We start from the raw sequence: 15,373 nt of genomic DNA on the forward strand, positions 1-15,373 counted from the left end.
AGAAAGAAAGAAAGAAAGAAAGGGAGAGAAAGAAGGAAGGAAGGAAGGAAGGAAGGAAGGAAGGAAGGAAGGAAGGAAGGAAGGAAGGAAGGAAGGAAGGGAAGGAAGGAAAGAAGGAAGGAGAGAAAGACATTCCAACCAAGTTAGCCAAGCATGGTGGCACCTGTAGTGCCAGCTACTCTCAAGGCTGAGACAGAAGAGTGGCTTGAACCCAGGAGGCGAAGGTTGCAGTGAGCTGAGATTGTGCACATTGTACTCCAGCCTAGGTGACAGAGCAAGACTGTCTCAAAAAAAAAAAGGAACCTAATAGAGGTTATATACTCTTGCCTGAGGAGGGAGGCAAAAAAAGTAAAGACTATCCTCACTTCTGAATGTGCTACAACTGCCCATGTTTATTGATCTCTGCCTACAATCGACCAATTTCTTCCCCTTTGGTTACTGACTAGTATCTAAAAAACTTTCCATACTGCAAAAAGGAAAGATATATAGGGTGAGATATAACAAATATGGAGATAATAAAGGAAAAATCAAGGAAAAGCACATATAGGCATTATTGGGAAGAGGCAGAATAACTGCAGTTAGCATTCAAATTTGTAACTATTTAAGAGTTTACTGCAGTATTTAAACCCTCCTACTAGAAAGAAAAATAATTACCTAAATATTGATATGTTAGTCCCCTTCTGTCTTTCTACCAAATTAAAATACTAAAACCAGTTGTCACATAAATACCAAAACTTAGTCCCTTCAGACTAAGACTATTCTTTTACTACGAAAGAAATGTTAATCACTCTTATTCCATTACGGATACCTTTCAAGGGAGGTTTGCTGTCTTCCAAGATCTCTTTTGTTAATCTCTTAAAATGAGCAAGGAAAGAAATTATATTCTTGATCCAAAAACTCTGCCAATTTTTGTTTCACGTTGTTCTGCTAGTTACTCCAGTACCTACTGGTAAATTATTATTCATTTTATTATTTATTAATTCCATTGTCCTTTTAGAAAAGTTTCTTCGAAGTAAAGAATTTTGCATGCATACTTCCCAAACCCCTTTGCCCCCCTATATAGTATCACTTTAAGTTGCTGATGAATTTAGAAACTACATTATGCCCAATGATTGACAAAAATAAATAAGTAATAGAAAATTAAAGCCCTGAGGTAGTAGTATCCTTTTCACTTCATGAAGAGGAAAATTTAAGTATAATTAATGCCAGAAATGTTTCAATAAAAATTATATATTGACACATTACCAATCTCACTTAAATTAATAAACCCTTTTAGAAACCAAATTTGCAGTCTCATGTTAGATTCATAAACATATAATATCTTTTAAACTCACAATTCTATTTCTAGAGATATGCCCTAAGGAATAATTCCAAAATAAAACTATTTTCATGATGGTAATTGGTAAAAAGATGTGAAGGTAATAAATATAGTACAGTGGTTAAGAAAGGAATCAAATAGGCCAGAAATGAAGCCAAATACCAGCTAAAACCCCACATATGTACTTTGGATAAATTATTTAATCTCTCTAAAAATTTAATTTGTATTATCTCTATTTAGTATTATTTCTAATTGCCTCCTTGCAAATCTGATGTTCCATTCTTCTTGCTCCACATTATTAGAACAATTGATTAACTTATCTGTAAATTGTTATAAAGCATAAATCCTTCCTGGTAGAGAAAAAAAATAATGAGGGAGAGACAAGTGCTGGTAACAGTTTAAACATTTTAGCAACAACAAATCAAGCCACAAAGAGAAATATGAAAATGAAGAAAAAGAAAGAGTGAAGAAATTGGGTCTCTCAGCCAAAAGAGAGAATACAGCAAAATTATAAAATCTAAGTTTGAATATAATAATGCCTAAATTTCTTCCTCCCACTATGTTTCAAACATCTGCTTTAGCACACTTTTTCAGTAAAGAATTTTTAAGAGAAACATTTTCAAAAATCACCCATGAAAATGAAATTTTGTCTTTCCCCAATTTCCTAAAAAACATGTTGATACCTACTTTCTCTCTCTCTGCACCTATGTTTCTTATAACAGACTTTAATTTTCATGTTACAATTATTGTGGGATGATGGCCTCACCAACTCTATCAGCACGGGAGGCCATGTTTGTTACTCTATCAAAGTAACACCCCCACAGAGTACTTGTTTTTATATGGGATTCTAAAGTGGCTATCATAGGTTAGCCCTTTATTTGGCAGTCATAAAGAGCGTCTTCTAAGCTGACGTTAGCTAGTTCAAGCACTTTAAGTGTTGTGAGAGAGCTCGATATTTTTGTCAGATGATAAAACCTTTGCTGTTCTTAACTATTTTTAGGAACACTAGCATTAAGACAAATTGTTTTCAAGACATTAGGTGGAGGTATGACTTCGATTTGAATGAGATTTTTCTGATAAATTTGCCAATCTTTCAGCAGCTTTCCATATTCCTTCAACCTCATACACAAGGCCATTTTGATCAAATAACTACATTTCAACTCTTCTCTAAATGACCTATGAGCAAAGAATAAAAATTTATTGTAAAAAGAGTCTTTACAATCACTCTTAGCTCATAATTCATAAATAATGCTTCTTTATAATTGTATGAATTTAATGCTTGATATGAACTGAAAACTAATATCTAAATATCAATAATTCCTAATACTGCATGTTATCACCACCACTCCAGTTACCTACAGTTTATATAAAGTTGTGGGTAGACTCATGCCTCCAGCCTGGCCCTCTAGCCTTAGGGCCACTAGACAAAAACAGCAGAGGGATTGATGATATTTCATTGCTGCTTCTCTCTTAAAAGAATGGTCTCAGGAATTCTTTTCTCCCACTGTAAAGAATATGATTAGTAACTAAATTTGTGGAAGCTTGAATGTTGTGTTATATTAATTTATTTGAGTTATTTTCAAAAGCTCAACAACATCGCTGTTTGTTTGGCAATTCTAGTGTCCTTTAGCTTTCTACGGAGTGCAGTTCCATGCTCTGATTGGTTGCACTCATTTATCTTACCTCAAAACCTAATTGGCATATTTCCCTCTCTTTTGTGTTCAGATTTTTCTGCATTTCCTAAAATTATTTATTTTAAGTGAAAAATTTATTGATGCAAAAGATAAAGAGGACAGATGTGATATGGGCTTGGCATAATAAAACAAAATTCCTAAAATAAGGTAGCTCAGATATTTTTTGGCTACTGGACCAAACTGAAGGTCAGGCTGCTTTTCCTCATGGCCCAATAATGAGATGCAGGTGAACTGGGAAAGAAGATAGTTTTTATATCTGTAACTGGGTATAGAAAGAAGGCCTGGAAATTTTTGCCAGACCAACTCAAAATTACGAAGTTTTCCAGAGCCGATATACCTTCTAAGCTATACGTCTATGTGTAAGTGTGCATTCATCTAAAGACATAAGTGATTAACTTCTTCTAATCTATGAATAAGATGTGAGTCCTGAAGACCTTCCTCTGGAGCCTCAGGAAATTTATTTAATCTAAATGGGTCCAGGTGCTGGGGTGATTACCCTTATCTTGCCTCCTGCTAAATCATGGAGATTTTTGGAGTTCCTTCAGACCCCCAAGAAACCTGTTTGTGGAGGCCTGAGGAGTTTCTTCAGACCCCTAAAAAATTTGTTTTAATCCTAAAAGGGTCCTGTTAAGAACTCCTTCATTATCTTGTCATGCCGCAAGGCCCAGGAAAGGCCTAGGCAAAACTCTTGGTGGGCTTTTGTTACATTCCAGCCTGGCTCTATCAGCTTTTAATATTTAACTTAACCACTCAGTGAGTGCTAAAACAGTTGTTAACGAAGGCCTGCGTTAGTGAGAGCTGGCCTGCCACAGTAAGGCAAGGAATAAGGAAACTTAGTAATGAAAATCTAGAGGAAGAATATAATGAACAGTGAAGAACAGAACAGATATTTTGAGATTAGATACTGAAATAGGAAAAAAAAGTAGAAGCAGCAAAAGTTAAAATAAGTGTTACTAACTCTTGAAGAGTTTTAAATTCTCATAAAAACTGAAAAGACAAAGAAAAGGTGCTCAACTCAGCTACATTTTTCACACTCTAAAGATACTCACCATGAAAGATTTAGGACTATAGAAGAGGACTGGAAAATGTAAGCTCTTAGGATTGCTTGTCATTATAACATCCTTGCTCTGCCCTGTTCTAATACCTCTGGGAAATGTGCTGGTAAGAACGCGTGTCTCCATGTCCTAAGAAAATCACGTTATTTTTTGTTGTTATTTTAGCATAGGGTGTGTCTTAGTTCAGGCCGCTACAATAGAATACCATAAACTGATAAACAACAAACATTTATTTCTCGCTGTCTAGAGGCTGGGAATTCCAAGATCAAAGTGCAGGCTGATGTTTCCTGGTGAGGGTGCTCTTCCTGGCCTACAGACAGTTGCTTTATTGTATTCTCACAAGTCAGAAACAATCTCTCTCATGTCTCTTCTTACAAGGATGCTATTCCCAATCATGAGGACTCTACCTTCATAACCTAAGTAACTCCCAAAGTCCCCACCTCAAACGCCATTGCATTAGAGATTATCACTTCAACATACAGATTTGAGGGGACATAAACATTCAGTAATAGAAAGTTATAAGCCTAATACATAAATTCCTTTTCTCTTAAGTCGACTATTCTTCGGTATCCTAAAATATCTGAAAGGTTTCTTCTAATATATGTTATTTCCCAGGCCAGCTTTAAAATTCTGATTAAATTTGAGATTATCAGAAAGAAAAAATATAAAAAAATTATTATTACAAACATTTTAAAACATAATTACAAATAAACTTTCTGTACTGTAAAAAAGAATACAATGAGAGCTGGTATAATGGTAGAGATTTGAAAGGAAAACATGAAAAGACAAAAGAAGATGATGAAGAGATAATGTAAATTAGTAACCTTCATTAACCAGTCTCCAGGGACCTTTTGCCCTAGTTTAAAAATGTTTAAAAATTTTTTTATTTCATTAGAAAAAGTGACTTTTACTCATATAACCCATCATACACGCCATCCAAAATGGCCTGAATATTTAAGTTATTAAAGTGGAGTTAAAATTGACTTAATAAGAGATAGCATAGTCCCAGAAGATTTAATATTTCCCAAAGATCTATTCTCTGGTGTTCCAAGTGGATACTCCATAAGAACTCAGTATGTAATTTAAAAAAAAAAAAAACTAATTTGTTTTATTTCCTTTTTAGCAATTGGTCCAATAGCAGGCAGTAAGCTCCTACTGTCTTTCTCTGTTTTCTCTGATATTTTGTGGCATCTCAATTCCTGTATTTGCACTGACACTTTTTTTGTTTTTGGTTTTCATTTTGGTTTGGTTTAGGTCTTCTTTCTTCCTTCCTTTCTTCTCTTCTTTTCTCTTCTTTCTTTCTTATAAATCAAAGGCCACAGAAACAAGAAACCACATAGAAAGGACCAAAAACAAGTTGTTCTTCTGGTCAGAGAGTTAAGTTGCAAAAGAGAAGCAAGAGGAAATAATGCTAGCAAAATATGCTGTGAAGACCATGGGAAATACACTAAGAAGTTTGTATCACAATCTGAAGCCACAGGGTCACAAAACAAAACTCCAAAGATAAAAGGTAGGAATAATAAAAATGAGAAGATGTAGCAAGTGAGAATAGAAGAAGGGACAGACTGCAAAATCCAAACAAAGAAAACACTCAAATGGAATTCAAGATAAAAAAGATGGATATTTGTCTTTTCCTCCATAAAGTTTATTACATCAAAACTTGGACCACTACTGCAGCAGAGATTAAGCCTTTCCTGACTTCCCCTCCTTGAAAGAACTGGGACTTGCCTCTCATAATAATCATGCAACTCACACAAATTTATTTTGTGTAGGTCTAAATACACCAATTTTTTTAAAAGATTACCAGAATACATTAAATATATGACCTAACTATATCCTATCTACAAGAAAGTAACTTCAAATTTAACAATAAAAGTAAAAATAATGAAAAATATATGCCATGAAAGCATTATTTTTTTTAAAAAAAGGCAGAAGTGGCAATATTAGTATCCCATAAAGTGAGCCTTGACGCAAAAAAAAATTACCAGGGACAAAAGAGGAACCTTATATCATGATAAAAATATCAGTACATCGAGAAGACATAGAAATCCTACATATGTATTCACCAAACAACAGTGCTTCAAAATACACTGAAAAAGAAACACCTACTAGAAGTGAAGAGAAACAGAAAAACCCACAACTACAGTTGGAAAGTTTAACACCTCATTCTCAGCAATTGCTAGAACTTCTAGCTGGAACATGAACTAGATGAGAGATTTAGCCATGCAGATATCTGAGGGGGGAATAGTTCAATCAGCAAAGATAGCAAGTAAATCACCCTAGGGTAGGAACATTTCCAGTCTGTTTGAGGAAAAGCAAGAAAGCAAGTACCATATAGCTGGAACGGAATGAAAAGTGACATAAAAAGAAGCTATAAGAGAGATTTGGAGGGACAGATCTTCCAGGGCCATCTTTGAAAACCACCATTGTGACTTTGACTTTTGTTCAACCAAGATGGGGAATCATTTGTGGACCTTAAGCAGGAGCTTTGCTGATCCTTTAAAAGGGTTTCTTTAACTGCTGCACTGGGAATTGACTGGGAGGCAAGAGTGAAAGCAGAGAGTTCAGTTAGAAAGACAACAATAAGTTGAATCACAGTGAGAGTCATAAAAAGGTGGTAGAAAGTGTCAGGTTCTTACAACACACCAAGGTATCTGTTGTCCCATCATATTTCATTGTATTCTGCTAAAGGTCTTGATGGTATCCTAGGAAAAGAACTAGGGAATTGGGAGTGGGAAAGAAATGTATTTCTGTTCCAAAAAAGCTACCGTTAAACCATTTCCTTGTTTTGATTTTCAGGAATACCTCAAGTCCACACCAGTAAGTTCCTAATATATTTTTAGTACATTAGTTTCCTGTAGGGCTGGGGTGAGCAAATTTTTTTCTATACATATTTTTAATGTTTTGTGTTTGTTTTTGTTTGTTGGGTTTTTGTGTTTTTTGGTTTGTTTTGGTGTTTTTGTTTTGTTTTGAGACAGGGTCTTGCTCTGTCACCTAGGCTGGAGTGCAGTGGTATGATTATAGCTCACTACAAACTCCACTCCTGGGCTCAAGCAATTCTCCTGCCTCAACCTCCCGAGTAACTGAGACTACAGGTGTGCACCACCATGCTTGGCTAACTTTTTCTTATTTTTTGTAGAAACTGAGTCTTGCTATGTTGCTTAGGCTGGTCTCAAAATCCTGGCCTCAAATGATCCTCCTGCCTTAACCTCCCAAAGTGCTGGGATTACAAGCATAAGCCACCATTCCCAGCCAAATATTTTAAGTTTCGTAAGCCATAAAGTCTCTGTCACAGCTACTCAACTCTGCTGTTGTAGCACAAATGTAGACAATATATAAAAGAATGAGCATGGGTATGTCCCAATAAGATACTATTTTAGACATTGAAATTTGAATTTCATATGATTTTCATGTGCCACAAAATATTATTATTATTATTATTATTTCAACATTTAAATATGTAAAATTCATTCTTACCTCACAGGACATGCAAAAATAGCCAACATGCTAGATTTATTCCATGGGCTGTACTTTGCCAACTCCCACTCTAGGGTTTAAATACCCTAACTTCACATATTTATCTCTGGTAAACAATCCTGGCAATATGTTTCTTACAATTTCATGTTTTCTTATTATTTTGTGCTTTTTTAAAGACAGAGTTTCACTCACCCAGGCTAGAGTGCACTGGCATGATCATGGCCCCCTGCATCCTTGACTTCCTAAGCAACCCTCAGCTTCCCAAGCAGCTGGAACTACAGGCACGTGCCACCACACCTAGCTAATTTTTTTCTTTTTTTTTTTTGCAGAGACGGGGTTCTCATTATGTTGCCTAGGCTGGTCTTGAACTCCTAGGCTCAAACCAGCCACCTGCCTCACAGCCTTCCAAAGTGCTGGGATTACAGGCGTGAGCCACCGCGCTGGCCTATTTTGTGCTTTCTATATTAGGGTTATCAAATAACATCAACATAAGACATACATCTATATTTCAGTACCTGGTAAGAATGATACCTTAAATATTTCATATCAGGCCAGGCATGGTGGCTTACACCTGTAATCTCAGCACTTTGGGAAGCCAAGCCATGTGGATTGCTTGAACTCAGGGTTCCAGGCCAGCCTGGGCAACATGACAAAACTTTGTCTCTACAAAATAATACACAAATTAGCTGGGTGTGGTAGCATGCACCTGTAGCCCCAGCTACTCAGGAGACTGAAGCTGGAGGATCGCTCGAGCCCGGGAAGTGGAAGCTGCAGTGAGCCATGTTCATGCCACTGCATTCCAGCCGGGGCAACTGAGACCCTGTCTCAAAAAAATATAGTTTTAAAAAAATTTTCTATCAAACAATGTCAGTAAATAATGTTAGCACACATCTTCTAAGCAAGACCATTATATGTCCTATATTTTATAAATTGTAATATTGACATTCTAGACAAAATTGCTAATGATCAATGATAAGTAAAGGTGATTTAAAGTAGCTTATCACAAGGTTTCTGTAAACTACAATGGGCAAAGAGAAGGGGGAGATAAATGAAGTTTCTTCACGTTTCAATAAATGAAATTTAATTGTTAATGACACAAATCCCACTCAATGCAGAGGCTTAGGGACTGGGAAGAAGGGAAAGCCTAGTGCCTACTAATGTGTTCGCCTTTGTCTATTTCAGTGGACAGTTCTGGAAAAATCAGTAAGTTTGGATCATTTCCTTGCCTTACCTATTTCTGTGTCTAGGACCTTTTTTTCTCAAATGTTCTTATATTACAAATTCTTCTACCTTAGAGTAGTCAATATTTCTTCAACAAGTGATTTCCTCATATTTCAATTTTAATTCTTATCTATTTTCCTTTTGTAACAAAGTATAATAGTCTTGTGTTTGATTCTAGTTATTTACTACCAAAGATTATTGGCAGCATATATTCCCAGCTAATCTATCACAACAGAGCCTATTTCATCTATGCTATAATCTGCCAACTAATAATTTTTACAAATAAAGAAAATCCCCTAAGATTGACAAAAAGAATATGTGTCAGTACGAGATGTGATTTTGGTAATTGACCAACAATACACATTTTTCAAACTGACCAGAACAGTGAGCAAAAAACTGTTTTGCAGAAGACATATACAAGACTTATGAAAGAACAGAGAAAGGTAGAAAATGCAATAGTTTGAATTTCAGTAGAATTGATATCACCTACCCCACATTTCAAATCCCTATATTAACTAAGTGGCATCCTAAAAATAACCCTCTCTGTGGCGTGGGATGTGGAGCGGGGTGTGGAGCATTGGCCAGCCACCCTCCTGAGGATGAAACAGAGAGTTTCATGCTCCTTCCAAATCCTGTTTCTGAATTTACCTAGGAAGAATATTATTGGAAGGTAGGTTCTCCTTAAGTTAGAAAATCCCCAGTGATCTTTCGTGTTTTGTTTCAGCACTGTCTCCTGTGGGTAAGTTTCATATCTATTCTCAACTCTGATATTTTACATTGCCTATAATTCTTTTCTGACCTGTTTCTACTCCCAAAATAGAGGCTTGTGCTTCTAAGGTCATTTTGAATGTTCCTGCCCTCCAAAAACTTCCAAGAGTTTTCTTTTCTTTTCTTTTCTTTTCTTCTTTTTTCTTTTGAGACAGGATCTCACTATGTTGCCCAGGTTGGTGTTGAACTCCTGGGCTCAAGTGATCCTTCTGCCTCGGCCTCCCAAAGTGCTGGAACTGCAGCATGAGTAACTGCGCTTAGCCTCAAATTTTTAAACAACTACTTTTTAGGAGATTGCGGTAGAGAAGATGAAGTTCATACGAAAGGATGCCACAATCTCTGGCCATCTTCTAGGCTCTGAAAAAGAATCTCCCTGATTCTCAGCAAAACATAATGAAAAGATTGGCTTCTGAATTCATTAGTTCTTTGCTGGGAATTTAGAACTCTTTTTTAGTTATAGGTGAAGTCCCTCTGAATCATATTAACAGGGTGAAAAACTAGTTAAAAACAAAATCCTATCTACTTTCTGTTGTCTTCTAAATAACTTTACCTTTGAAAGACAGTAGGTACTGAGCATTGACTATGTATTGTGCACTGTGCTAGGCACTTACAAAAGTAGCACCTCTTATTATCTCTTATTCTTACCATATCCCTGCCTGGTAGCTATTATTCCACATTTTACAGATTAGGAAACTAACTCGGATATTTACCCAAGGTTAAAGAGTTGGTAAACATTGGTGTCAGGATTTAAACCCAGGACGTCTTATCTCCAAAATACACACCCTTTCCATAACAACACATTGCCTCCTATACCGAATCACAAATGAATTTTTTGTAATTAGTCATGAAACTTTATAAAATGTTTGTAAATACAAATATACATCTACAGAAAAGCTGGTTAAAAGTACACAAAATCCTTTTAAAAATAGAAGACCCCATTTAAATTAATGTTTGACTTTTTTAGCTGTTTTCTGAATGCAGATTTCTCTCTATTAGGATTACTTAATACATGGCTCAGCTCTTCAAGCAAGGAAGCCATAAAAAACAAAATAGAATAATAACTTTTGTTTAATTCTGTAAATATATGATCAAAAGAAGTAAATACCGCTTAAACCTAGTGAGACACATTTTAAGCATTTCAAATATTCCAAACAAAGTATGTCCTTATATTTAACTATGTTTAAGCCTCATTTTCTTTCTCAGTTCATACTAGAAAGAGAGTGGATTTGGAGAGAGGGGACAGCAGGGAGATGAAGCTGAAAGGGGCAATTAAATTTTTTTTTTTTTTTTTTTTGACGAAGTTTTGCTCTCATCACCCAGGCTGGAGTGCAATGCTTGATCTCGGCTCACTGTAACCTCCACCTCCCAGGTTCAAGTGATTCTCCTGCCTCAGCCTCCCAAGTAGCTGAGATTATAGGTCTGTGCCACCAAGCATGACTCATTTTGTATTTTTAACAGAGACAGGATTTCATCAGGCTCGTCTGGAGCTCCTGACCTCAAGGGATCTACCCTCCTTGGCCTCCCAAAGTGCTGAGATTACAGGCGTGAGCCACCGGCACCCAGCCAGGACAATTAATTTATTTTGATTCATGGTACGAGAAACAGTAGGCATTCAGAATAATCATAATGTGCCTACATCCCTCAAATGCTCTCCTCACATAGAAAAGGTGATAGGACTGTGATCTTGTGAGTTTCTCTCCCACCAAAAAGGGCTCTGATGTTTGATGTTTTATATCAACTTGACTCAGAAGAACCCTGACTAATACAAGGGCTCTGAGAAGGGATCACAGGCCAAGTCTCTTCCCAGAAGTAATTAATTTTTAAGGAATACTAATTTTTTTAAGTTGCCAGAGAAAAATCCATTTAATCTTTTTTAAAAATTTTTGTAAAACGTATATTCTTATTAATCTTTCAAACGCAATCTTCCCAACTGATTTTTTTTTCTATTTCTTTTAAAAAATAGAGATGGGGGGCGTCTCGCCATGTTACCCAAGCTGGTCTTGAACTCCTGGCTTCCAGTGATCCTCCCATCTCAGCCTCCCAAAGTGCTGGGATTATTGGCATGAGCCATTATATCTGGCCCCAGTTGATATTTTTAGAAAAAGGAGGTTGAGGTTTAATTCAGTGTTTAAAGAAAGGTTTAAGACATTAAACCAACAAACATCATCCTAGCAAACTGGGTCTCTTATTTCTCACCTTCTCATTCAACTAATGAGTATATGATCTTTTAAAATGTAATTCACAGCCTGAGAACAATAATGATTCATCCCTCTGATACTGAACAGATCTTTTACAGTCTGTGCTCTCCCTGCCAACTGCTGGATTAAGAACCTAAGATTAGTTTCCTAATAAAGCCCACATTCTATTTTCTACACTAAGTATCATTTAGACAGAATTGTTAATGTGATAGCTATTTCATATCTTTTAGCTTTAACAAAAATTAATCCGATTTTTAAATTTTAATCATTACTTTTTAATCAGCTTGAATATATTACAATGATCCCCAAAGTCTTGATTAAATCTTTTGATTGTATTTGAATTTTGTAGTATGGGCTACTGCCTGCAATAAATGTACTTACAGCCAGGGCTTACAAGTCTTCATATTATGAAAGATTCACATTGTAAGTGTAGGATGATTATGAGGTCCAAGAGAAAGAAAAGATGTATGAACTATCTTGAAATCTGGGAGAAGGAAGAAAATAACTTGGAATGTAGTAGAATAATGATTTGTGGCTTACTTCTGCAATGCAAAGTTGAAATAAAAGCAAACCTCACTTTATGGAATAGCTGGATTCCTCAAAAGTAAATCTTGAAGGCGGGGCACGGTGGCTCATGCCTGTAATCCCAGCACTTTGGGAGGCCGAGGCGGGTGGATCAGGAGGTCAATGGATCAAGACCATCCTGGCCAACACGGTGAAACCCCGTCTCTACTAAAAATACAAAAAAAACTAGCCGGGCGTGGTGGCACGCGCCTGTGGTCCCAGCTACTCGGGAGGCTGGGGCGGAAGAATCGCTTGAACCCAGGAGGCGGAGGTTGCAGTGAGCGGAGATTGAGCCACTGCACTTCAGCCTGGTGACAGAGCAAGATTCTGTCTCAAAAAAAATAAATAAATAAATAATAATAAATTAAATTTAAAAAAAGTAAATCTTGTAAATCTAATCTATGTTAATGAAATTCAGGACTTAAAAGATGAAAGCAAATATATTAAAATAAAGGTATGAAGATTCTTTTAGAAGTAACTAGAGGTACTTTTTCAGTGTAGTGAGAGAAAGAATAAAAATTGTTTAAATTCTGTGAAATTAGGAAAGGTGTAGCTAGAATAAACACTGGGTGCTTCAGGAATTCCTATAATATTTAATTCTGGTTTACAAAATCTATATAATATAGAAGGTAAATTTAGGTTAAAATGAGTCACGTAGTATTACACACAGTAGCAAATAACTACCCCCAAGAGATAGTAAAACTAAAAATATTCATAGCTTAAGAAAAATCAGCTTTTCTGAGGAGTACATTCCATGAAATTCTTAAGGTTAGAGGCTTTAATGAAAAAGCATGATCTTACCATTCCACACACCACACCCCCAAACAAAACAAAACAGTGTCCACTGGTAGCACTGTCAAAGATCAAAATATTCTGAACTATTTTTCTCAATTTAGCAATGCTTGAAATATATTATTACTGATTTTCATTAGGAAATTGAAAATTGGTTTGTCTAGAATAAAATGTCAGTAATCCTATTTTAGTGAAGAACTCTAGGAGGGAAATATGCAAAAAGGTTCAGAAAGCATTATTGCAAGTTTTCTAATGTTATTTTTATTAGGATGTCAAAAGCTGAAAATTAAAAAAGAAAACACTGAACTACAACATCCCTTTTGATTTATAATTAATTTCTTACCTAATACAGGTGTGCCTCATTTTTATAATTGATAAAATTCTGAAGTTCTGTGTATACCAGTTTTTCAAACGTCAAACCCTAAATGTAAAACACAAAAAGTCTGATAATTCATTTTTAAGCAAGAAATTTTCCTGTAATACAATTAACCATTCCTCTAAGTTATTTGTTGGAAACTAAGAATGCCTTATCTTGACCGAATCAAGAGATTTTTCCTGTACTATGTCATTGGGAAGTAGTAATGGCCAATACTTATTGACTACTTATTATGTCCCATGCACTGTACCAAGTGCTTTTACTTAGATAACATTATTTGATCTCATAACACCTCTTTGAAGTAGCTACTACTATTGCGGAACTTTACAGATAGAAAGTAAAGTTTGCCAAATGTCAACCAGCTAGGTGGGTGTGGAGGCAGGATTTGAACCAGTCTGTCTCCAAAGACTATGTTTCTTTAATATTTGTCTACAATATTTAATAACTTTTAAACCATTCAAGTGAGCAGATCAAACTAAATATAAGAACAGTGAGTCTTTGAGGGTTAACAGATTTACCTTAAAACCCATTAAACCCAGCTAGCCAGCTAGCAGGAAGAGTAAACTTGTTTCTGTTGTTGTTGTTGTTGTTGTTGTTGTTGTTGTTGTTGTTTGAAATGGAGTCTTACTCTGTCACCCAGACTGGAGTGCAATGGCACAATCTCAGCTCACTGCAACCTCTGACTCCCAGGTTCAAGCAATTCTCCTGCCTCAGCCTCCCGAATAGCCGGGATTACAGTGTACGCCACCATGCCTGGCTAATTTTTGTATTTTGAGTAGAGACAGGGTTTCATCATGTTGGCCAGGCTGGTCTCCAGCTCCTGACCTCAAGTGGTCTGCCCACTTCAGCCTTCCAAAGTGCTGGGATTACAGGTGTGAGCCACCACCCCCAGCCCAAGTCTTCTGATTCAGCTTTTATATTCCGTATTCTTTCTACTATATTAAATATTAAATATTACATTTTCTCAAAGCAAGATATGCCTCTGCTCCACAGCAAGAGCCCACACAACTCCTTGGTGGTTCAAATATTTCTTTTACTTAATTCAGGGAACCATATTGCCTTTTTTTTTAAAAAAAAAAAAAAAAAAGCAAATAAAAAATATCTAGCAGAAGCCAATAAATTCAGGTTTGTTAAATCACACATGAGTTGAGGCATACAGAGCTGATTTACCTAAACACGATCAAAGGACCTGAAATTTTTGCAGAGTTAGCAGATATTGCAAGAAACAGTCTATGATAATGGTCAAAACTGAACTCTGGAGTCAGACTATTCAGGTTCAAATCCCAGCTCCACCACCTACTGATTATATAACCTTATTCATATTCACTTAAGCGTTCTGTGCCTCAATTTCTTCATTTGTAAAATGAGGTTAATAATATCCTACCTGGTTGTTGTATCAAATGATTTAATACATAAAGTGCTCAGAACAGTGAGCACTTGGTATGTGGTAAGCACTTAATAATTATCAGCTCATACTTTGTTAGTTTTGCATAATAAGATATGTTTTTATTCAATATTGAAAGCATATTTGTTTCCTTTTTCTATTATGACAAATATAATTATTACTTCCTCCCACAATTTTTCCTCAAAATAAATTCTATTTCTTTTCAGAATACATCCTCTGTCAGCCGCTAAGCATTATTCATTAGCCATAATCCACTGAACAAACATCAGTTCATTTACAGTATATTTTACCTTTTCTTTCATTAGTCTTCCAAATTATTGAAAATAGTCCAGAATTTTATCGATACTTTCATAATTTTATGTATAGAGAGCCATCACTTTAGATAACTTGAGATTCAGAAAAATTTCAGTTTGTCAGCTTTAAGACAGAAAAAGAAACCAATGTCAAGGGGAAAAAATTGAAATAAAGGGAAAATACTTGATATCTAAATCACGCCCTTTTGTTG

At 35.8% G+C, this 15,373-nt stretch overlaps 1 protein-coding gene and 1 long non-coding RNA gene across 3 annotated transcripts in view; one reads left to right on the forward strand and one right to left on the reverse strand.

Annotated features, from left to right (window-relative positions):
• The window catches only part of TSBP1 (testis expressed basic protein 1), a 64,960-nt gene that overhangs the window by 48,211 nt on the left and 1,376 nt on the right, over positions 1-15,373 (forward strand). Inside the window, exons 20-24 of the mRNA XM_037736298.1 lie at positions 153-168; position 200; positions 6,867-6,887; positions 8,727-8,747; positions 9,490-9,504. Coding sequence (XP_037592226.1) covers positions 153-168; position 200; positions 6,867-6,887; positions 8,727-8,747; positions 9,490-9,504 — 74 coding nt within the window. The remainder of the gene's footprint in view (positions 1-152; positions 169-199; positions 201-6,866; positions 6,888-8,726; positions 8,748-9,489; positions 9,505-15,373) is intronic.
• The window catches only part of LOC108300099, a 119,793-nt gene that overhangs the window by 6,730 nt on the left and 97,690 nt on the right, over positions 1-15,373 (reverse strand). The gene's annotated exons all lie outside the window — the stretch shown is intronic.

The sequence above is a fragment of the Cebus imitator genome, unplaced genomic scaffold (assembly GCF_001604975.1).
Source record: "Cebus imitator isolate Cc_AM_T3 unplaced genomic scaffold, Cebus_imitator-1.0 Scaffold24, whole genome shotgun sequence".
Taxonomy (NCBI): domain Eukaryota; kingdom Metazoa; phylum Chordata; class Mammalia; order Primates; family Cebidae; genus Cebus; species Cebus imitator.